At 51.0% G+C, this 21,744-nt stretch overlaps 2 protein-coding genes across 3 annotated transcripts; both read left to right on the top strand.

Moving 5' to 3' along the window:
• The first annotated feature begins 5,316 nt into the window (after positions 1–5,316).
• Positions 5,317–10,273, top strand: SPINK4 (serine peptidase inhibitor Kazal type 4). The gene is made up of 5 exons (XM_031609548.2): positions 5,317–6,121; positions 7,116–7,294; positions 7,681–7,715; positions 8,015–8,127; positions 10,109–10,273. The coding sequence occupies exons 2-5, from the start codon at positions 7,225–7,227 to the stop codon at positions 10,161–10,163; spliced, it is 273 nt and encodes a 90-aa protein (XP_031465408.2). The 5' UTR covers positions 5,317–6,121; positions 7,116–7,224; the 3' UTR covers positions 10,164–10,273.
• Positions 10,274–14,595: 4,322 nt separating this feature from the next.
• On the top strand, positions 14,596–19,322 carry HEMGN (hemogen). 2 transcript variants are annotated; one of them, XM_031609542.2, is made up of 4 exons: positions 14,596–14,866; positions 17,460–17,553; positions 17,943–18,202; positions 19,094–19,322. In XM_031609542.2, exons 1-4 carry the CDS (start codon positions 14,785–14,787, stop codon positions 19,198–19,200), a joined length of 543 nt encoding a protein of 180 aa, XP_031465402.1. In that variant the 5' UTR covers positions 14,596–14,784; the 3' UTR covers positions 19,201–19,322. The 2 variants fall into 2 exon arrangements, with proteins under 2 accessions (XP_031465402.1, XP_031465403.1); XM_031609543.2 differs by lacking the exon at positions 14,596–14,866 and adding an exon at positions 15,489–15,770.
• Positions 19,323–21,744: the final 2,422 nt, after the last annotated feature.

Genomic DNA, 21,744 nt, shown 5'->3' with positions numbered 1-21,744 from the left:
CCTGCTTGGGACAGAGGAGTTTTGTTTATCTGGCACGACAAGGAGCTCAGGACTATGCATCAGGCCTTTGACATGGTCCCCCACCACATCCTTATCTCCAAATTGGAGGGATGTGGATTTGATGGGTGGACCACTCGATGGATAAGAAACTGGTTGAAAGGCCGCAGACAGAGGGTGGTCATCAATGGCTCCATGTCCAGGTGGAGGCTGGTAACGAGCGGCGTCCCCCAGGGGTCTGTCTTGGGACCGGTGCTCTTTAACATCTTTATCAATGACATCGATGACGGAATCGAGTGCACCCTCAGCAATTTGCTGACGACACCAAGCTGAGTGGTGTGGTTGACACGGTTGAAGGACGGGATGCCATTCAAGAGGCTGGAAAGGTGGGCCCAGGTGAACCTCATGAGGTTCAACACGGCAAAGTGCAGAGTTTTGCACTTGGGCCGGAGGAATCCCAAGCATCCCTACAGACTGGAAGGAGAGGTCCTTGAGAGCAGCCCTGTGGAGAAGGACCTGGGGGTCTTGGTAGACGAAAAACTGAACATGAGCCAGCAGTGTGCCCTTGTGGCTCAGAAGGCAAATGAGATCCTGGGCTCCATCAGCAGAGGGGTGGCCAGCAGGGACAGGGAGGTGATTGTCCCTCTCTGCTCTGCTCTTGTGAGGCCCCATCTGCAGTACTGTGTCCGAGTCTGGAGCCCCCAGTACAAGAAAGACAGGGAGCTGTTGGAGAGGGTCTGGAGGAGGGCCACAAAGATGATCAGGGGACTGGAGCACCTCCCCTATAAAAACAGGCTGAGGGAGCTGGGCTTGTTCAGCCTGGAGAAGAGAAGGCTGCGGAGTGAGCTCATTGCAGCCTTCAGTACCTAAAGGGAGCCTACAAACAGGAGGGGAATCAACTCTTGGAAAGGGCAGATAACAGCAGGACAAGGGGAAATGGTTTGAAGTTGAGGGAGGGAAGATTTAGTTTGGATGTCAGGGGGAAGTTCTTTACCGAGAGAGTGGTGAGGTGCTGGAACAGCTGCCTAGAGAGATTGTGGATGCCCTGTCCATCCCTGGAGGTGTTCAAGGCCAGGTTGGATGGGGCCCTGGGCAGCCTGGTCTAGCATTAAATGTGGAGGTTGGTGGCCCTGCATGTGGCAGGAGGGTTGGAGATTCATGATTCTTGAGGTCCCTTCCAGCCATGGCCGTTCTGTGATTCTGTGATTCTGTCTCCTTGCTCTTCCCGAGTTGCTCCCAGTCACAGCTTGAAAGTGCCTCTGCACTTGTGCTACAGGAGGCTCAAGAAAAAGCAATCAAGGTGCATTATCACAGGCTCCTGCCTCCTATTTTCTTTTCTCTTACACATTTCTTTCTGATACCTTCTGGAAGCCAGCCCGATAATTACCATATGGTTTGGTTGAACCTGGTGTTGTCAGCACCAAGATGATGAGGCAGCTGCCTAAGACACTAGTGCTGTCACTGCTGATGTTCTCAGCCATCATTCAACTAAGAGCTTTCTCAAATGAGCAAGCCATACTTTCAAAGCCTGCAGGCCCTCTGGACATCTCTTATGGATTGATCAGCAGAAGGCAGCCCTGGCAACATAAACGAGCAGAGAAACCATTTTTTCAGCACTTGCAGGTCAGTCTAGAGTTTCCGCACTCCACTGCTATCAGGAAATACCAGATGCCTGCTAGTAAAATCTGTCTTTCGTTTCTTTCCTATCTGACGTTGGTACTTGTAGGGAATCTTCCTGGGGTGCAATGACAGACCTCAGCTGTGATTCAAGGCAGAGCTGGTTTGATTTCCCATAGTGCTTTAAATATGTCATGCCTTAAGCTTAGCAAGCGAAGGAAAAGAAGTCACAGCATGCTGCTGGGTACTAATGTCACAAAGAAAGGAAGTGTCTAACATGTAATTCCACGTATTTGTGCTGCAGCAGCCTATACCACTGCTATCTTTTCCTCAAGACGACTGTCTTGCCCTTGCTGAACATGGCTTTGGAACAGGGCAATGGTTAAAAATGTGGAAGTACTCTGTAACAGCCTGAGATAATTTCTATTATGCATAGACGCAGGTGTGTCCTCATGAGCATATGAGTAAATATGAGTATTTACAGGTAAGTACGTAATGGCACACCTTCTTTTTTAGCACAGAGATAAGGTGCCCTAGAAAACAGAGAATAAGGAAACAGAAATGCATTCTTTACAGGAAAAACGTGTGTATGCATACACACCCTTAGGTGCTCCTTGGCTGATTCTACCCCAGCACAGCCTAATAAAAGTCCTCAGAGATCTCACTTTGCCACATCACCAAATCATCTCCTGGCTCCCCAGCCTCGCTGGAGTGGTGATGCTCTTTTCTGGTGAAGGTAATTTTTAGCTTTATTTCTCTTTACAAATAACTGCTGTGTGGCTACACTGTCGTGCTGCACATGAGCACATCTGCAAGTCCACCACGCCTTATGACTTCTGAGTTTGATTTTAATCAAAGTTGGCAGTTGGATGGTGTTGTAAATGAGTGCTGAAGCAAGCCTAAGGATGCCACTGAGTGAAAGAAGGAGGTTTGCAGGCAGGCAGCAAATTATGAGGAGAAGGAGGAGGAGGACAGGGACCAGAGAGGGCGATTACAGGCAGTTTAGTGATGGGATTCAGTAGGCCAGGCTGATGGTTGAATTTAAAACACTGGCACCTTCCCGTGTGCTCCTATGTTTCCCCAGGGCTGGACAGGGGCAGGGCAGAGCATGTCTGGGTGCACCTCTAGGACAGCAGCATGGAGCCCTGCTGCTGTGACCCCACTCCTCATGGCTGCGGCTGTGTGGGCTGCAGAGCTGCTCTGCTGCAGGGCTGAAGGAGGCTGGGAAGAGTTGAGCTGAGCTGAGGGATGGGCGTCAGGCAAGGCAGGCAGACAGCAAAGGGACAAGGTGCAGAGGTGTAAAAAGCAACATCCAGCTGCCTTTTGCTGGAAGTCCAGAAGAGTCAGATCAGGGCTTGTCTTATCACTCATCATTCATAAATTGCAGTCTCCTGCATTATTAAGCTGGATGGTTCCTTTGTCTGGGATGTCTGTAGAATTAGGCACCATGACTGAGTCTGGTGCAACCAAAATACGTTTAACAGGGCTCATGAAAGCCTGGCTGCAAATCCAGCCCAGGTTGGGTCACTGTTGCAGTTGCACAGCTCCTCGTCAGGCTTATCTTCTGTTCTGGTTGGCTGCTGCTGTAGTATTTCCTACAGCATACAGCTCCAATTGCATGTTACAGCAGTCTGAATATAAATTCACTACAAGGATACTTGTCATTTTCATTAGTGTGCTTCTTGTTTACCCACTACATTAGCTCCTGTGGCAGAGAGCAGAGAGCATTGTCCAGAGGTGCCAGGGCTTGACCAAGCCATTGAGTGGCTCATTTTCTAGAGCATAATATGGGATGTGGCTTGGTGCTACTGTTGACTTCATTTTGCCAAGCAGTTTTCACAAAGGGGAAATGTTGCATTAGCATCTGGATCCTCAAAAATAAGCTGTTTGCAGTGCTTACAGTACTGTACATCCATTAGTATGGATGGAGATGTTCGTAGTGTAAAGACTAATAATAAAATAATAAATAAGTAATAAAAAAATAATAAAATAAGTAATAATAAAATAAGTAATAAAAAAAAAAAAAAAAGAAAGAAAGAAAGACAGGAATCAACTGAGAATGTTGCTGTCTCGACGTAACTGACTGCAAACAACAAAGTTTACTCTGCACCTTTAAAGAGGAACAGAAACCAAAAGCTGCAGGAAAGACTGGGAGAAACAGAATGGCTTTCACTGTGGTGACAGTGCTCTTCTGTCTGATGCCACGCGAGGTGGCTGCCCCTGGGTGTTTGTGAGTACATACCCAAGGATTTGGACATACATCCCTCATGTGGGACCATGGGAAAAAGGAAGGTCAGCATCACCTCTAAGCTGCTGAGGAACTGCAGGAAAGCTGTAAATCCCCTGAGCAAATCTGGCCTCCTTGGCCAGTTATTCCTTGCCACAGCAAAGCAGGGCCAAGAGCAGCTTGTGTGTGAGCCTCAGCCTCTTCTGAGCAGCTGTGGTGATTCTGGTGAGCAGTCAAAGCAGAGGAAAAGGTTCAGCAGTGGATGCTGTCCCCAGCCTGCCTCTTCCTGGCTCCTGTGCCTCTGAGGTCCAGTGCATGGCCAGGCTCCTGTGGGAATCCTAAAGATGAAGGTGATTGTGAAGGTGAAGATGAAGTGCTCTTTTTTTCCTTTCTAACTTTCTTTTTGGTGTGATGGGGTCATGTGCTGTGTCCCCCCACGTGGGTTGCAGGAACAGGGCAGCCCTCAGTCCCCAGGCTGACACTTTGGTGCTGGTGGGTCCCCAGCATTTGCTCGGGGTAAGTTTGCAAAAGCACCAGGGGGAGCAACAGGACAGGATTTAAAATCCTGTAAGTGAGGCAGAGCAGAATGTGAGAGCAAGTATGAAGGCAACAGATGACAGAAAGGAACTGGCAGGTGCTGGGCAGAGCGGTGACAACACTGGTGACAGCATCAAGGCCACGCTGCTGATAAGGCCACCGTGCAGAAGTGGAGCAAGAGTGACACGGTGCAGTATGGCTCAGTCACCCATTCCCCACAAGATCAAAGATCTGCAAGCTGTGCTGTGGTTCCCCCAGGAAGTGCAAGTGTGATATGAGTCACAGGACCATGACTGATGTGCTGGGACAAAGCTGGGGACAGCAGTAAGGGATTCCACCGAAATACCTGCAACGTGGAGGAGGAGGAGGCTTAAATGCACGATTGTCTCTGTAGATGGAGCTGCGTAGCCAGTGCTGGGGCATGCAAGCAATGGGAACGTCCTGGCCACCTAAAGGAAGGACTTCCCCTCTTTCACTCGAGGAGATGGTTGCTGGGACTTTTGTCAAGAGGCTTCAAGCCTGCACTTGAAAGCAAAACTGAAAGAGGCGTGAGAGGCCTCGGAGAGGTGGTTTCCTCTGAGAGCCTGTGAATGTGGTTTCCCCTTTGTCGCACCTCTAGGTGTCATTTTAGCTCACAGCATCTGAACATGGCTGAGAAACTGGGTGGTGAAAGACCAAGCCTCACGTTGGCCGACAGTGCTGCAGAACCTGCTGCTGCTGGCACAGAAGGGCTGTGGATGCCTATTCCATCAGGAGGGTGAGGCAGAGGAAGCAGCGCATCCGAGCTGCACAGTTCCTGCACTGCTCGTGGTGCAACTCCAGGAACCCAGCCAAGCTTGGGACAGGCAATGCAGTGCACAGGTAAGGAAGTTGACAGAGGCCTTGGGGTCAAAGTCTAGCAGGTTTTTTTTTGTGTTTTTGGTTTTTTTTTTTGACAGTAAATACCTTGGAGAAGACCATGAAGGCCCCTGACAGCTCCTGTGCAAGGCTTTGCTGGGTGGGAGCAGCTCATAGGACACTGAGTCGTCCTCTGGTTGAGTGCTGGTTGCAAACAGGTTGCCCAGCCAGGGTGTGAGGAGATTAATCATCGTGTGGCAGAATGTGAGAGCTTCTGGCTTCATGAGACCCATCTGTGCTGGTGGAAGGATGGCCTGGGGCCTTGCTGTGCAGCCTCGCATACATCAGGGCTGTCTCCACTGCTTGTCACAGTGCCCATTGCTTTGTGCATGACCCATCAAGGATGGAGATTCCCCACCTTCCTGCTGGTCAGGTTGCTCACCCTCCTGGGGAAGGCTGGTTCCTGATACCCAGTGTGAGCTTTGTGCCTGTGGCTTTCACTGTGCCACCTGCAGCATCCAAGAGGACCTTGGTTCCACAACTTAGTTAAGACTCCTTCCCTTAGTTGTAGGCTGCTGGCAGATCTCCCTTTACCAGACTATGCCACCCCACTATCACTCCTGTACCTTGGGAACGACTGCTAGTGCAGTTAAATATTTACTTTACCTGTAGGATTTTCAAAACAGAATAATAATAAGCATCAAATGTTACTGAACATTTACATTCCCTGTCGTAATCCATGTGCACAACCACCTAAACAGAGCAGAGGCGGGTTCTGAAAGGGGAATCCCAAAGTTCCTGCCAGTCCATGCTGAGCCATGCCTGTCTGACCACGAGGGATGCTTGCTGAGCCACTCCTGCTCACCTCTGCTGTCCAGGGCCAGCAAGAACCATGCTAAGACTCAGGTAAGACTGTGGGGAAGAAAGGTCCTGAATGTGATGTGTCTGTCTCTTCAGCGAGTGCCCACGTGTATGCTGCACGTGTCTGCAGATCTTCCAGGCAGTTTCTGTAGGACACTGGCCCTTTGCACAAAGAGTTCCTCCTATCCACTACCAGAGAGGAGGAGACGCCCTCTCTCTTCTGACCCAGACTTAATCTTGCCGTATCTGTCCCAAAGGACAGTCAAAACTTTCTAGTCAAAACTACTTTTCAGATAGGATGCTGACTTTCTGTCCAGCGATTCTCTTTTCCATCCTTCAGCCTTCAGCCTTTAATCTTGATTCCATCAAGGAAAGTTTTGGTGGATGAGGTAAATTGTTTTCTCAGAGGCAGCAAGGATGCTCACATGGAAAGACTGATGTTGGACATCTTTCTTATAGATGAAAAAGCAAGGTCTTCTGGAATGGATGTCCTTGCTGAAAAGTCCCTCAGTGCCACAGCCTCCCAGATCAGCCCCAAACTTTTGCATTTTGTACACGAAGTATCCCAATCTAAATGGAGATCCACATGGTGTAGGAATCACAGAACCATAGAATATCCCAAGTTTGTAAGAGACCTGCAAGGATCATGGAGTCCAACTCCTGGCTCAACACAGGACCACCCCAAATCCAAACCCTGCGCCTGAGAGCATTGCCCAAACTCTCCTTGAGCCCCAGCAGCGCTGCCCTCTAGGGCACAGCCTTTTCCTCACCCCCACCTGACCTCTTCTGATGCAGTTCTGTGCTGTTCCCTCGTGTTCTGTCACTGTCACCAGAAAATGAGGAATGGCAGCTATGAAGCTGGAGGGTCGTCCTGGGGGTAATGTGCACAGTGGGAGGTTGGCTGGTTTGGAGAGGAGAGCAGAGCAGCATTACTCTGCCTGCACGGTGGATCAAAGGGATTTTATAGCAGCCTCTAGTGCCTGCACCTGGAGCTGGCAGGCTGTCATTCACCTCTCGTGCACGGTCTGTCTGTTCCCAGCGCAGGTCAAATTGCTCAAAATGCTGCTTTTCCCAGCGCCAAGATTAGCTGCTGCCCTCTGCTATAAAGGTTGCTGTGTGCGGAGTGAGGTGCACGAGTGCAAGCACCCATGCCAGCCATGGCCACAAAGGAGCTGCTGGTGTTGGCACTGATGCTGGTAGCTTTTGTTTCTGCTGGTGGTAAGTCTGCTCTGCGGTGGTGGGCTGGGAGGTGTGGAGGAACTGAGAGTGCAAAGGAGGGCAGAAAGACACAGGATCTCTGTTATGGAGAAGAGATGAGGGAGGCAAGGCAGCACAGCAGCAGCATGGTGGGGTGCAGAGGAGGACAGGAGCGCACACACCCCACACTTTTTGGGATGTGCCAGTGATGCATTTGATGCTCAGTGGAGCTCCTGGTTCAGAGTCCAGGACAGAGGGCTATGGGAAGGGGCTCAGAGACAGGTACAGGCATTCCCACCTTTGTCACTACCTCATGCTCCTGCCACCAGCTCTCTCTGGAAAGGCTGGTCACAGTTGTCACTTAATCTCCCCCCCTGCTGAACTCTTGTATGTCTGCTCTGTTTCAGGGGCAGAGCTGGAAGAGGGGAACGGCCTGAGAAGGGTAAGAGATTTCCATTTGCTCTTGTTAGTGGCTTCAGATCCTATTGGGCTGCCTCAATGGCTAGCACGACTGGGAGAAAGGCTGTTCCTAGAAACTGCCCCAGCTTTGTGGGTCTCAGCAGTCTCAGCCCAAACCTGGGCAGTGAGTCCCACCTCGAGGCACGATGCCCTAAGGGGCATTGGGATCCCCAGAGCTGCTGTGCAGTCAGCTCTAGCCACGCTTGCTGCTGCCCTAGCGCCATGGGAGGAGGAGTGGGAGCTGCCTGCACTGATGCATTCACTGTGGTTTCTCCTTTCCAGCCGACGTGTGGAGAGATGGCTGAGCTGCAGGCCTGCCCCCTGCTGCACTTGCCCGTCTGTGGGAGTGATGGGAACACCTATGCCAATGAGTGCTTGCTCTGTGTGCAGAAAATGTAAGCTCACACCTGGGCACTGGCCTCCAGGGGTCTAATTTTAGCTGTCTAAATGCAGGTGCTTGTCAAACACCGTGGGAAAACCACAGCCCACGGGAAGGACACAAAATCCTAACTGCGAGGTGGAAGAAGGCTTCTGGCATCCCCTGAACCTGGCTCTGCAGCCCTCAGCTTCACCTCCCCGTGATGGCAGTGCCCAAGAACAGGCATGGGAATGCCCCTAGCCCTTGCAGGTGCCAGCCCCATCCTTGGCACTATGTTTAGGGACAGTGCAGCTGCAAACTTAGTACTCACTCACTGTGTTGGCAGAGTACAGATCCCACAGGAGAGAGCAGTATTTATCCATTGGAACAACTTGCTGGATCGTGAACTGGAGGGTGGCAGGCCCAAAATGTGGGGTCAAAAGCCAGACGACCTTCCAACATCAGAAAAAACTGGCAACAAACCAGGTGCTCTGCAGAGAATGAGAGAATGTCCCCATTCTGTACTGCTTGTGAATGAATAGTCACAGAACCGTAGAGTGGTTTGGGTTGGTAGGGACCTTAAAGATCATCCAGTTCCAACCACCTGCCTAGGCCAAGGATGCCTGCACATAGACAAGGTTGCTCAAAGCCCCTGGTGTTAAATACCTCGAGGCATGGGGCATCCACAGCTATTCTGCACAGCTGTTCCAGTGCCTCACCACCCTCTCAGTGAAAAATTATTTCCTAACATCTAACCTAAATCTCCCTATAGTTTTAAAACCTTCACCCTTCATCTTGGTCACAATAGTCCCCGATGAAGTCTCTCTCCATCTTTCCTACAGGCCTTTTTTATGTACTGGAAGACCACTGTTAAGTCTTCCAGAGCCTTATGCAGGCTGAACAAGCCCAGTTCTTCCAGTGTATCTTCATAAGATATGTACTCCAGCCCTCTGATCATAACTGTAGCCCTCCTCTGGACCCACTCTAACATGCCCATGTTTTTCTCAAGCCAGAGAAAGGAGATTTTGGATGCAGATGTTTAGAAAGGTGGCTAGTCTGGACCAGCAAATAGCACCAGTAAATCCTCCCAGGAGAGCTCTGTGAGTGCAGATGCCCAGTTATGCACATCACGGTTCCTTTGGCAGAGCTTCACCACCATAATTTTGAGGAGTAGGGCAACAGGGATATCACGATGTTCAGAAGGGAAAAGCATTGCTTTGGGACAGGACCACCCTGTAATTCTGTGCAGGCTGGGAAGTGATGAGCTGAGCGAAGATCAGGATGAATGCAGGTCAACAGGTGCTTGCATTTCAAAGAACACAGGCTGTAGGGAAGGACAAGCAGATTGCACGGGAAGATTGCTGACACCTCTGCAGGGTGCTGGGCACTGGGGCTGCTGCATGCCATTGGGATATCTATCTCCTGGGACCTGGGAAAACTGCAGAGGGTCCTCAAATAGCTGCAGGCCTGGACCTGTGAGGAGCTGTGGAGGAGCTATGTCCAAACTCTGGTGGCTTTTGGAGTGAGAGGCTGAGGGGATCCAGTTGCAGCCTATGGCCACAAAGGGAACGGATGGAGTCACGTTGCTGCTGTTGCCAGCTGTTGCCAGCTGTTGTATCAACAGGGCAACGGCCACAAAGTCCCAGAAGGGTTCAGATGAGACACAGGGGACAACCCTTCTTTTTCCAGCAGGGTGGTGAACCAGGGAGGGAGGGATCTTCATCCCTGGGGGAGGAGGGTGGAGAGGCTTGGGCAAAGCTTCAGTGTCCACACTGCAAACCAGCTGGGATGAAATTGTCTCTAGCAATGGTGGGACCTGTACCATACACAGGGAAGAGACCTTTGCAGGCCAACGTGCCTTGCAGTATCTCACCTCTTTGCAATGGGACAATGAGCAAACAGTTTTAGAAAGGTCAGCAGCTCCATTCCACGGGCCAGATGAGGCCGAGAGTGAGTCAGGGAACACTTTTTTTTTTTTTTTTTCTACTTCTTTACTCTGTTTTTCCACCTTATCCTAGGAAAACCAGGCAAGATATCCAGATTTTGAATGATGGGGAGTGTCAAGATGTCTGAGCCTTCTGGTGACTTTTCTGAGCTTGCAAATAGGTGATTAACTGATGCTGTTTGCTCTGCGTGTATCAGACATTTCAGTCAGTGACAGTAAATAATAAAATTGCATACTCGATCTTATTTCAACAGCATTATTTTGTGCCAGGCCGAGGGAAAACAGCACAAACCAGTTTCCATGAAGAAGTACTAAAAGACTGCAGTCAAAACATTCATTTCCAACCTGCATCACAAACTAGGCTCCAAACACATCGTGCACTGTACATTTCTCCCGTGTTCCTGGGAGAAATGTGGGAGCAGTAAGAAACACACATAACTGAGATCCTGGTGAAGGAGATGCTGTACAAACACAGCTTTTCTGAAGGAGGCAATTTAGCAAAGGTACAGTTTCTCCAGCGTGGGAGGTGATGACCTTCTCTCCAGCTCCCTAGAAACCACCTTCACATCCAGAGCTGGTGCTCGTGGAAAACAGCAACATCCACGCTCCTTGTATCATTTAGCTTTTCACGTGAGACTGCTCCATAAAGAAGTCAGCCCAGATAACCCACAGGAGCACTAGAAGAGCAGACTGGAGATCCTGAATTCCAGAGAGCCTGCATCTCTAGGGGGGGGGTCTTCTCAAAACAGACCTGATCTCCCTATGTGCTCTCAGGGAACAGAACTTGCCTTCCAGTTGCTCAGCATCATGCCTAGGTTGCTCCTTGTGCTAGGGCAACTCTTGGTGCTACGGTGGGGTTTGGTCCAAGCTGGCTAATGGTCAGCATTCATCAGCTGTCAGTGGGCTCCCCCTGATCTTTTTTTTTTTGCTCTTTCTTTCCCACAGCAGCTGGGATGTCAATCACCTTTCACTAAATATCACAGAATCACAGAGTGGCCAGGGTTGGAAGGGGCCTCAGGGATGATCAATCTTCCCTCCCTCAACTTCAAACCATTTCCCCTTGTCCTGCTGTTATCTACCCTTTTCAAGAGCTGATTCCCCTCCTGTTTGTGGGGTCCCTTTAGGTAGTGAAAGGCTGCAGTGAGGTCACCCCACAGCCTTCTTTTCTCCAGGCTGAACAAGCCCAGCTCCCTCAGCCTGTCCTCATAGGGGAGGTGCTGCAGCCCCCTGATCATCTCTGTGACTCTCCTTCCAGCAGCTCCCTGTCTTTCTTGTACTGGGAGCTCCAGACCTGGACACAGTACTGCAGATGGGGCCTCACAAGAGCAGAGTAGAGGGGGACAATCACTTCTCTATCCCTCCTGGCCACTCCTCTTCTAATGGAATATATGCACCCAAGTTGTACAGCTTGAGCAAGCTTCATGTTGCTTGGAGAAGTGCTCCGCTGTTAAGTGAAACCTGTGCTCACCCACAAGGCATCAGGCTGCTCTGTCTTGTTGCTGTACTCACATGACTCATTTGTAGTAACTGGGGAAAGGGTCCAATTGCATCATAAAGTCAAGTGAGCTCCCTGAAGTCAGTGACCACACTGTCAGCCTGGGACCTATGCCAGTGTTATGGCCACTGTACCTGCCTGGTTGGTTACATGGTTCATCTCCCACATCCAGAACCACAGCTGTTGGTGATAAATTTAATGCTACCACTGAAAATAATAATGAGAAGTATAAAACAATCATACTTGGTCAATCCTTTTGACTTGGGGTCTCCAGAACCAAGACAAAGGGCAGTGAGCAAGAGCAAACACTTTGGAAGTGCAGGAGGATGCAACAAAGCGTAATTGGGCAGGGACAGAGCCTTGGCACTGCAATCATTGTTTTGTCTGGAGGCAGCTGTTGTCATTAGAAATTTTTCCTGTCCCCTGCCTTGTTACTGTCTGAAAACCTATCAGCTATCAGTGATTATTACAAGGACAGAACAGTGGCTGTGAAAGCAGGAACTGTCTCTGCCCAGATTCATCTCCTTACTGCCAACCTTCGGTGCCTAGTTGTGAGTTCTGGAGAGGCAGACTGCCATTGTTTCCCACTGCCATTTCATGGGTTTTGCACCCAGCCTGGTTAGTTGCTCACAGCTGTCCAGAGGGCTTAACACCTCTGCTGCTCTGCTCTGGGCCCTCTCCACTTCTGCAGGGGTGAGGGCCACGACTACACGCAGCTTGGTCTGCAATTCTATTGCTGCACCACTCACCCACTCCCTGCTTCTGCAGCTCTGCAGGTCCCTACCTATTCCCCTAGGGTTCTCCTGAACAACCAGCAGCATATTTTCCCCTTCCAGCCCTTAAATGGAGTAGGAGAGGGAAGGGTCTGGTCTGCATTGCCAGAGAGCATGGGGAGCTGCAGTTGAAGTGCACTGCACCTTGGGGATTGGCTCGACCGAACTTTTAGCTCCAGCCTGCCCCAAATCAGGTCACCATTCTGCAGGACAAAACTGGAAGCTGTGCCCTGACTGCTGCTAGAGTGACAGCTGCATGGCTGCCCATGCTGGTCTTCTGGATAACTTTGGGTCTGGGCTGTGTCTGTGGCTGTAGGAGGGAGATGCATTCTCTGGCTGCTGCCTCGCAGTAGCAACGCCGGGTGGGGGGAAAACAGAGGTGAGGCTCACAATGCACTCTAGTGAGTCTCCTCCAGGTCCCATCAAGGAAGCTGCGTGTGGGTGAAGGTGGCCCAGGGCCATAGGAAACAAGATGTGAATGTGGGGAAGCAGTGCCTGGCATGCATGACGCATCCAGCTGCACTGGTTCACTGATCTGAAACTGACCAGAAAATCCAACCTGCAGCAGAAAAGACAAAGCTTGGGCTACATTTGCTGCAGAGTCCTGGCAGGGGACAGGAGGGGCACTACAGGCTCTGAAATGGCCTCTGCTGTGCCACTCTCACTTCTGAGCAGAGACAGCTCAAGACTGGGTCTGTAATTTCCACACTGTTATCCACCACCAAACCTTCCCACAGGATCACAAGATCACTTGCTTGGGATTTGCAGCCATTCATGCACAAGAACAAAACAGGGATCTAGGTCCTGAGAGATGCAAGTGCAGGCTCAGTAAGATGTTAAACCCCATTTACCCCATTAAGTACCTGACCCTGAGAGCACAGCAGCTCTTTCGCTTATGAACAATATTTATAAATTCATTGCATTCTTAACTGGAAAATGGGTGGAACAGTGTGTCCAATGACAATTTTTTGCTGAGTCAAGAGAGATTTATCAGACCTCAGCAGGCTCTGCAGTGTCTGAGCGCTTCTCCTCCCCAGGAGGCATGTGGGTGAAAAGCTGAGTTTTGCACAGCCCAAGCAGTCAGGGCTGCAGCATCAAGGCTACCAGATCCTTGTGCCTCTGCGGTCAAGAGCACCCTTGTGTGGGTGTCAACACAAAGCACGCCCCGGGCAGCTTGCTCTGGTTGTTTTGCATTGCAGCTGGAGCTCTCAGCATCCTGCAACATCCAGAGGTGCCCATCTTTTCTCCCACATTTCACATCAGTTGCCAACAGACCCAGGGATCCCAGAACAGTTCTTTCCAAGCATTTCCAGATGTGATGTCCACTACGACCAGGAGCGTGCTTTCCTCTCTTTCCCACACGTGTTAATTTCAGGATGCACGAGGCCGGGTGACCTGGGCTTGTGCAGCATCACACAGCCTCACCAGCAGAGCACACCTGGCCTTCACTTTTGACTGAGGTACAGGACACTCACACAAGTGACTCAGAAGCACCCCATCTCAGGATGCCACTCACACTCCCCGCCAGCCCTCGCATATCAGAGCCTTCCCATATCTGCTGGGCTGCCACCACCCTGCTGGTTCTTTTGGACCTTTTAAACTTGCCCCACCTCTCCAGAGGTACCACATAATCTGCAAAGGACACAGGGGAGAAGCCCCAAGGGGAAGTGGTAACTGGGGGGATAAGCAGGAAGGCAGCAGAGATCACCACGTCCCCCCAAGATTCTATCTTAGGAGACCCCCCCATGCATGAAATTTGGCCTGGAGTTGTCAGGGACCTACTGAGAGACTGGTGAGAGCAAAGGCTATGGGCACCCCCAGGAGCTGTTCTGCTACAGGGCAGGTTGAGTTCACCCATGCCTTGACAGGTGAGCAATTCCCAGAGAGCTTGGCAGTAGCCACACTGTAGAGTTCTACTACCATTGCTTGAGCCACTTGGAATTCACTGGATTTGGCTACTTCTGTCCCTGGGGGTCTCCTAAATCTCACAGCCTGCTGTGAGGGGTGGAGGTCCCTTCCCACAAGCACTGCAAAAGACTTCTGCAGACACTTTTCTGACAGCTTACATCCCATTCCAGGTCCCAGAACCTTGGGTGCCTAATGACTCCATGCATCTCGTTCTGGAAACAAGCAGCGAGGTCACACAGTACCCTGCAGGGCCACGCTGCCCCTCTTTGTTCTAAAGAAGGGCATCTGAGCCACAGTTTGGCAGCAGCGAGCACGGGTTTCCTATCTGAAACGGAACTGTTTTACAGAAACATCAGCATGTTTTGCTGTCCTCACACTAGGTCCTGGGCAGACACTCATACACCTTTAAATACTGATAAGGAGAATATTATTACCCCGCTGGTGGCCTAGTCAGATAAGTTGTTTGTGGAGGACAGCCCGCATTTCTTTCAGGCTCTCATTCTGCTGCACCAGTAACTCCAGATTACATTCCCGAGGAAATCAGCCGCCTCTTACTTGAGACTGCAAAGAGCAATGGACAGTTTAGGGAGAGACCACGATTATTCCAACACTTCTCTGCCTTCCTCCACAGCTCAGGAGAAGAACGCTGAGCCAGGTAATGCTGTGCTTCTAGTTTTTATTGGAAAAAGAATGTTTTTTTGTGTTTTTTTTTTTGTCACTAATGCTTTCTAGGAAAGGGCTGCCAGTGCATGGCTAGGGGATGGGGGATGCACGTTTAATATGCATGTGGCTTTTTCCAAGCTGTGTTTCAGATCACAGAGGCACCTACAAAGCATATAGAAAAAGTTCTCGACTCGAAGTTTCTCAGGCAGTTCCAATGCGCCGTCTCTTCGCAGACTGACAGAAGGCTCTCACTGTACTTTCAGCTGGAGGGATTTTTCATTTCATTTCTGTATGTTTGTGTTCTCTGCTATGTAATCTCTCACTGGATGCAGGTGCCTCAGAGAGATTCTTCCTGATGACTGCAACGGGTAGCACAGCTTTGGAGCAGCCCTGGAGCACTCCGTTGGTCCAGATAGAAACGAATGAGGGATGTTTTCTGGCTGTGCAGAGCAATTTGCTTAGGATGGACTGGGGAGGAGACAGATTGCATGCAGCGAGAAGTGCTTCTATGGCTCAGAAAGCATTCTGAAAGTGAAAGAAAGTTAACTTGGCTGCTACAGAGGGACACGTGAGGGATGTGCGCTTCGGCAGTCAGGCTGCAGCGGTGTGCAGATCCCACGACTGCTGCTTGGAGCTCCAATTTTCCCCCGGTTGCCTCTGGTGCTCTCTGCAGCTGGCAGAGCCTTGCTGCCCTAATGCTGCTTCACATCCAGGCAGTGCACACGCACTGCCCAGCACAGCTGCGTGCTGTGCGGTCCGTCTGCGGTTCTATCTCAGAGGCTGCCTGTCACTAATAGCATCCCTGCCACTGCTGAGGGATCCTCACGCACTCTCTGTGCATGCAATGTCTTTTGCATCCGCGCTGCACTCATCTGCTTCTCTTCTCTGTGGTCCAGGTAGGGTGAAAGGTTTCAGGGAGGGGATGTGCTTTCTCCCGCACGTCTCCACCGAGGGATCCTGGGACTAGCATACAAAAAGAGCAGGAGAAACGACAGACTACACCAGAAAGTAGGGCTGCTTTTGGCTTTGCGGTTGGCTGGCTGTTTGGTGGCGGTGGCTGTTGTCATTTTTAGATAGTTTTGGGATCACCGTGCCCAGATTTGGACAAAATGCAGCGGTGTGAGTGCAGGTGCTGCTGCAGTCACATTCGGCATAGCAGGAGGCATGGGAAGGACAGGGGCAGGGGGAGGAACAGGAGGCACCAGCTGGATAGGAAGGATAGAAAAACGACCATAGTGAGAACAGCACAGAGAGCAGAGGTGTGCTGTGAGATCTTTCCCCACTTCTCTGGACGAGGTCCTGATTAACCTGAGGTAATACTGGCCCTGCCGTGAGGAGGACACTGGGACAGAGACCTAGAGAGATTCATTCCAAGCAAAACTTCTCGTGATTATTATTAAGTGTCAGAAGAACAAATCTAATTTGGGTAGGGGTTGGCCACTACTCTTAGGGGTTGTTTTTTTTTTTCTTTTCTTTTGTTCTGCTTTGTTTTGTTTTTAAATCTGTCCCGGACTGTGACTTTTCCCATGTCTAACTCAGACACCTGGGATGCAGGGGATGCAGTGCCAGGTTAGGCTCAAAAGTCCTTCTCACCTTGCCAGCTTTCCCAGCTGGACAAGACAATGCCAAAATGACCACTCTTCATTCATTTGACCTAACACTTTAACGTGAGCTGAGTCTTTTCATAGGAGAAGCTGGATCTGATTGCACTTGCAGGGAGCAGGTCTGTTTGGCTGCTTTTTACTCATGTGGCATTTGTTGAAACTGTGAAAACCAGTGCTTGTGTGAATTCCTCAGTGCACCCTTCCTGCACTGGGGTGGGAAGCTCCCTCTGTGCTCCAGGCAGGTGGTACTCCCACTGGTATTTCTACCAGTATAGGGGCAGAGAAATATGCCCCTGTATTCCCCCAGGGGAATGGTCTCATTCTATTTGATCTAAGACAGGTCCTGTTCAAGACTCCACAAGCTGCAGCCCAAAGTAAAAAAAAAAAACAAACAACAAATGGAGGGTTGAGAACTGCGGGCATTAATCATGTACCAGCAAAGGGTGAGGAAATGCACGCAGCTTTCTCAGCCCCCCGAGGTGGGACCAGTTGAGTAGGCACAGGAATGGCACTCTCGATCCATCTTTCAGCCCATCTGGATGAACAAGTGCACAAGGCAACTGCAACTACCCGGGGAAAAGTGCATTAATGGAGCAAACTCACAGTAATGTTTTGCAGCCATTAATGAAGGATGTGTGACCCTGAGTGATTTCAGGGTGTCCCCAGAGGACAGCCCATGACCTGTGCTTTCAGCTGGCCCCTGTGGTGTGTCATTTGGACACCCGAAAGCTGCAGCGGCAGGAGGAAAACCGCAGCTGGAAATTTATAAGAATTTACAGCACAGATTTGTGTGGCATGTCATCAGATCCTCCCTGCTGATGCTGCTTTGTAAGTACAGAGCCTTACTTAATATTGTTTAAAGACCTGCTTCACGACAAAAAGGCTCAGCCCACTTTCATCAGCGCCCCGTCAGCAGACAAGGAGGGAGGGGTATGGCCCCATGGTTAAAAGGTGGTGTTAGCACTCGATTTTGTCCTTTAGGTTCCACCATGTTGCCCCGCTTGAGAGACCGGGAGCTGCTCCGGAAGAGAAGGGCAGAAGCCGAGGAGAAGGATTCGATTCAGTGGGCTCTGGGGTAAAACTTTCTTAAGCCTTGTGATTTTTTTTTCTCTGGCACAGATGCTGCATGATGGCACCCGTGCCCTCAGTGAGGAGAGGTCCTCGCTGGCACAGGCAACCCTCAGGCTACGTCTGCTAAAGGGCTGCACTGCTGCTTGAGGAGAGAGCTTGTGGGGGGTTCCGTAAGGGGGTGGGTTGGTGGTAGGAGAAAATTGGCAACCTGCATCCTTGCCTGGCCGTGTGAAACCCCCACGCAGAGAATTCCAGATTCTGCAGGGGTGAACCGGGTACCACTTGCAGCCCGAGTGCTGGCACGGGTATCTCGGCCAAAGAGCACATGCCAGGCAAGGAGGGACCGTGCTGCCCTTGGCACCTAACCCTTTGCTATATGAAATCCCCCTGCAGGGAGCACGAGAGAAGAAAACGGCAGAGGAGAGGTCAAGGTGCCAGGAGAGGAAAGGGCCGTGAGCGCGTCGTGGAACCTGCGCCGCAGCCAAACCCAAAGCCAAACCCTCAGCCCCCGGAGAAGGAGGAACCTGAGCCGGTGTCCTCCACGATGATGCAGCAAGCTGAGTCTTCCCAGATGGATATGCAGGACCTGTTCGCTGGTGTGCAGCTGGCAGATCTGGAAGGGATACTGGCTTCTGGGAGCCAGAGTCCTCTGGGTGAGTCCTGGAAAGATGCCATCCCCATGGGATCCTGGGGACTGCTGGTTGGGGATGCAGGGACAGATCCCTTTCTCTGAATCGTGGGGAGGAGTAGAAGGCCCACTGCTGTGAGTAGAGTCATTGGTAGGCTGCTCTGTGGCCCCCGGTCCCATATGGAGCTTCTTGTCCTATAGATTTCTCTGCATTCTTTTCCGCACGGGGAAGATGTAGCTGTGTCCTGATGCACTTCCCCGGGGAGAACAGGTCAGCAAGAGAAACACTATATACAGCAGCAAAAGTTGGTTCACAGACAAGTGTCTGCCTCGGATCCACTTCTCTCTGAAACTAAAGAAAGTGAGCAGAGGGCCACAGCTGGCCAGTGGGACATCGGTTAGTTGCCCATGATGGTGGGTCACCGTGCTCCCCGCTCCTCTGCCAAGAGCCAGACCAGGGCAGGGGTGCTCTGAAAAGAAGAGGCAAACTCCTGTGCCCAGAGCAGGTCAGGGAGTGCCAGCCATTGTCTGCCCACAGCCCACTGGTCCCAGGGTGGTCCCAGGGTCCCAGGGTGGTGGGGAGGGGAAGGGGCAGCTGGAGGCACAGTGCGTGCAGGAGACCTGCCCTGCAGGGGCTGGTGGCAACAAGAGTCCTTACAGCACACCACAGGGCTTCTGATGCTCTTGTGCCACTACTGTCCTGCACCAGGTCCAGTCCTCAGTCCTGAGACTCTGTAATGGCAAGAATAAGGGTTGGATTTATTTGCCTCTGCCATTAAACCCATTAAAACCCACAACCTAGGGGACCAGCATGTCCTCTGGAGGTCACACAGGCCAGCAGGAGGTGCTTCTCATCACATGCACCCAGCTAGCAGAGCCCCTGGCAGCAATGACCTCACTCTGGTGTCCTTTGCAGGTGAAGAGGATATGCTGAAGCTGGCTGATGAAATACAAGAGGTATTCAGTACTTCACTGGAAAAGAACGAATCTGATAATGACATGTACCCATCAAGCCTATTTTAAAGTTTTATTTAACTAGACACATATTCTTGCAATTTTTATCGCTAAGAAATACTGACAGGCCTTGTAGAGAGCCTTAAAGTTGCTCCTTCCTCAGGAACAATAAAAATCTGACTCTCTCTCTCTACTGTGCTTCCTGTGTTGCTTCCAGGCTGTTTGGGAGGGGAGGGGGGAAGATGCTGTGAGCTCGTGAGCCCCATGCCCACCCTCACTCCCTAAACGTTCCCCCAGTGAGTTCAGCAGAAACATCAGTCCCTTTACAAAGCTGAATCTCACCCCATCTTGTGCAGTGGCTTGGGCTTTTTTTCAGCACATCATAAAGCCTACAGTCCCTCATGCTGTTATCTGCACCCTGAAGGCCTTTCTCATAATCTGCCTTCCTTCCCCAGTTATCAGCTTGCTCTCCTCAAGTCTGGGAAGTCTGTTGTTTTTGTCTTGCCAGCAAAAACTTCATTCTGACCTTGCTGAGCTGCGTTGGGCAGATGGAGGCTGGCTGAAAATAGTTGAATGTAGCAGGCTGAAAGACAGCTGAACTGCACACTTTAGTCAGAAAAAATTCAATCTGGAGCAAAAGCACGAGGCCACACTGCACAGGTGCAGCTCTCCCTTCTCCACAGCCAGCTTTCAGGACAAGACTTGAAAGAAGTAGGTGCCTATGCGGCGTATTCACGCTTTTCCCTCTCTTTCTTCCCACATTTTGGGGTTTGGGATGGCCACCATCTGACCTCCATCAGAGAGCTGTCTCCCCGGAGAACAGGGCTGGCCTGCTACTGTGGTCACTCTTCATTTTGGGGTGATGTCTGGGCTTCCAGTAGCAGAAAAACCAGTGAGATCACAGCATCCGTGATGCTGTGCTGTACATCTCAATGCATGTGACATCTCACCAGAGACAGCATTCACATCACTGACCCCCATCCTCCCTTTGGTCCCCGGGGCTTTGCACGAGGGATAATTAGTGCTCATGAGCACAGCCTGCAGCCTTCTCTCCGCCCTCTGAGACCCTCTGCTTTTACAGCACCAGCAGCAACAAACCATCTCCTGGGTGCCAAAGGAGAAACTCACAGATGAGTACTCTCACAGGAGCTGTGCCAGAGCACTCTTGCAAGCACTGCATGCACACCATGTCACAAGGCAGCTGGGCTGTAGGACCTGGATACACTCCTGTCTGCAGAGCCCCATACCATGGCAAGCAACAGCTGGCAGCTGTCTCCAGCTCCCCAACCCTCCTCAGAACCCCCAGGGAAGCAAATCTACCCTGACATCCACCTCCACACCCACAGAGGCTTATGCTCACCCACTTCCCACCGCTTTTTAGATGCTGGGGAGAAGCAGCTGCTAGGAAGTTTCACATTCATCTCACTGCACCCCTCTGACAAGAGCACACAAAAGCAACGATGCGTGTCCTGTCCCTGTGCTGTCAAAGCTGAGCACATGGGAAGTGGTGAAAGCCTGGCAGGGTTTCTATGAGCACAGGGAAGGAATCCTTGCTGAAGCATGGGGTAGCAGAGCTGCCATACTGTGTGGCCATGCCTGGGGAGCTGCTGGTGGGAGGGGGCTTGCAGGGAGCAAGATAGCCCATAGAAAGTTAGCCTAGCCATTTGATCCTGGTTGCCTTGGGGTCCTGGAGTCACATCAGTGTCTGTGCACCCACACCAGAGCTCTCACTCCAGCTGGCTTCTTTGGCAGCCTGTGAGGAAGGTTATTCTGCAGGTAGCAAATTTTATTGCATAATAACCCAAAGATATAGCTCTCCTTATCAGCACTTTCACTTGCACACCACACCTTTTTTTCCTCTCGCATGCGGACAGGTAACAGAGCTCCCTGCTTGCAGATTTTCCTTGGGTTCAGGTGCAAAGCTGGCCACTGTGGTCCATGGGCACCTCCCAGGTGGATCCTCTGTCAGCTCCCCGAGGTTTTTCCTCCTGCCCATCCCCATGGGTCTGCAGCGTCCCACTGATTTTCTCTACCCTGGTTCAAAATCTCACCAGCTGCAAAGTCCAGTTCGATCTTTCTACCACTCTTATCATTTGTTTGTGTTCCTGAGTGTTTTATTTATAGTGTCCTCCCTCACAAATCCCTTGTGGCATTGGAGAAGGACCTGTACCAGATGTACATAGAGGAGGGGACGCCCTCCTTCCACTAACTTTTGCAAGCAGCAGGAAAGAAAACAGTGAATCCTGACAGCAAAATCCTCAGCTGGTTTTGCAGGAGCAAAGTTTGCTCTGGGGTGGGAGACAAACGTTTCTTGAGGGCTGCTCCCAACTAAAAGCAGTATCTCAACTGGTGGGGTCTTCCTGGCACCGATGATGCAAGATTTTATGAGTTTGCAGTTAGCTATGGCCTGGATGTATGTGACTGGAAAAGGAAGACTTTGCTACCTACCAGGGAGGAAGAAAGTTTTGCTACAGATTTTGGTCATAAGTCATGACCATAAAACTGCTGAGGTTTATCTCTGCTTATCTCTGGTTGAGCCCAGCAATCCAGCAGCCTATCCACACCCCTCTGCGGGGCCTTGCTGCCCCAGACAGATCAATACTTCCCTGGTGT

Source organism: Phasianus colchicus, chromosome Z (genome assembly GCF_987193195.1).
Source record: "Phasianus colchicus chromosome Z, bPhaCol1.hap1.1, whole genome shotgun sequence".
In the NCBI taxonomy this organism is placed as follows: Eukaryota; Metazoa; Chordata; class Aves; order Galliformes; family Phasianidae; genus Phasianus; species Phasianus colchicus.
The sequence above is the reverse complement of the archived record's forward strand: the minus strand, read 5'-3'. Positions and strand labels throughout refer to the sequence as shown.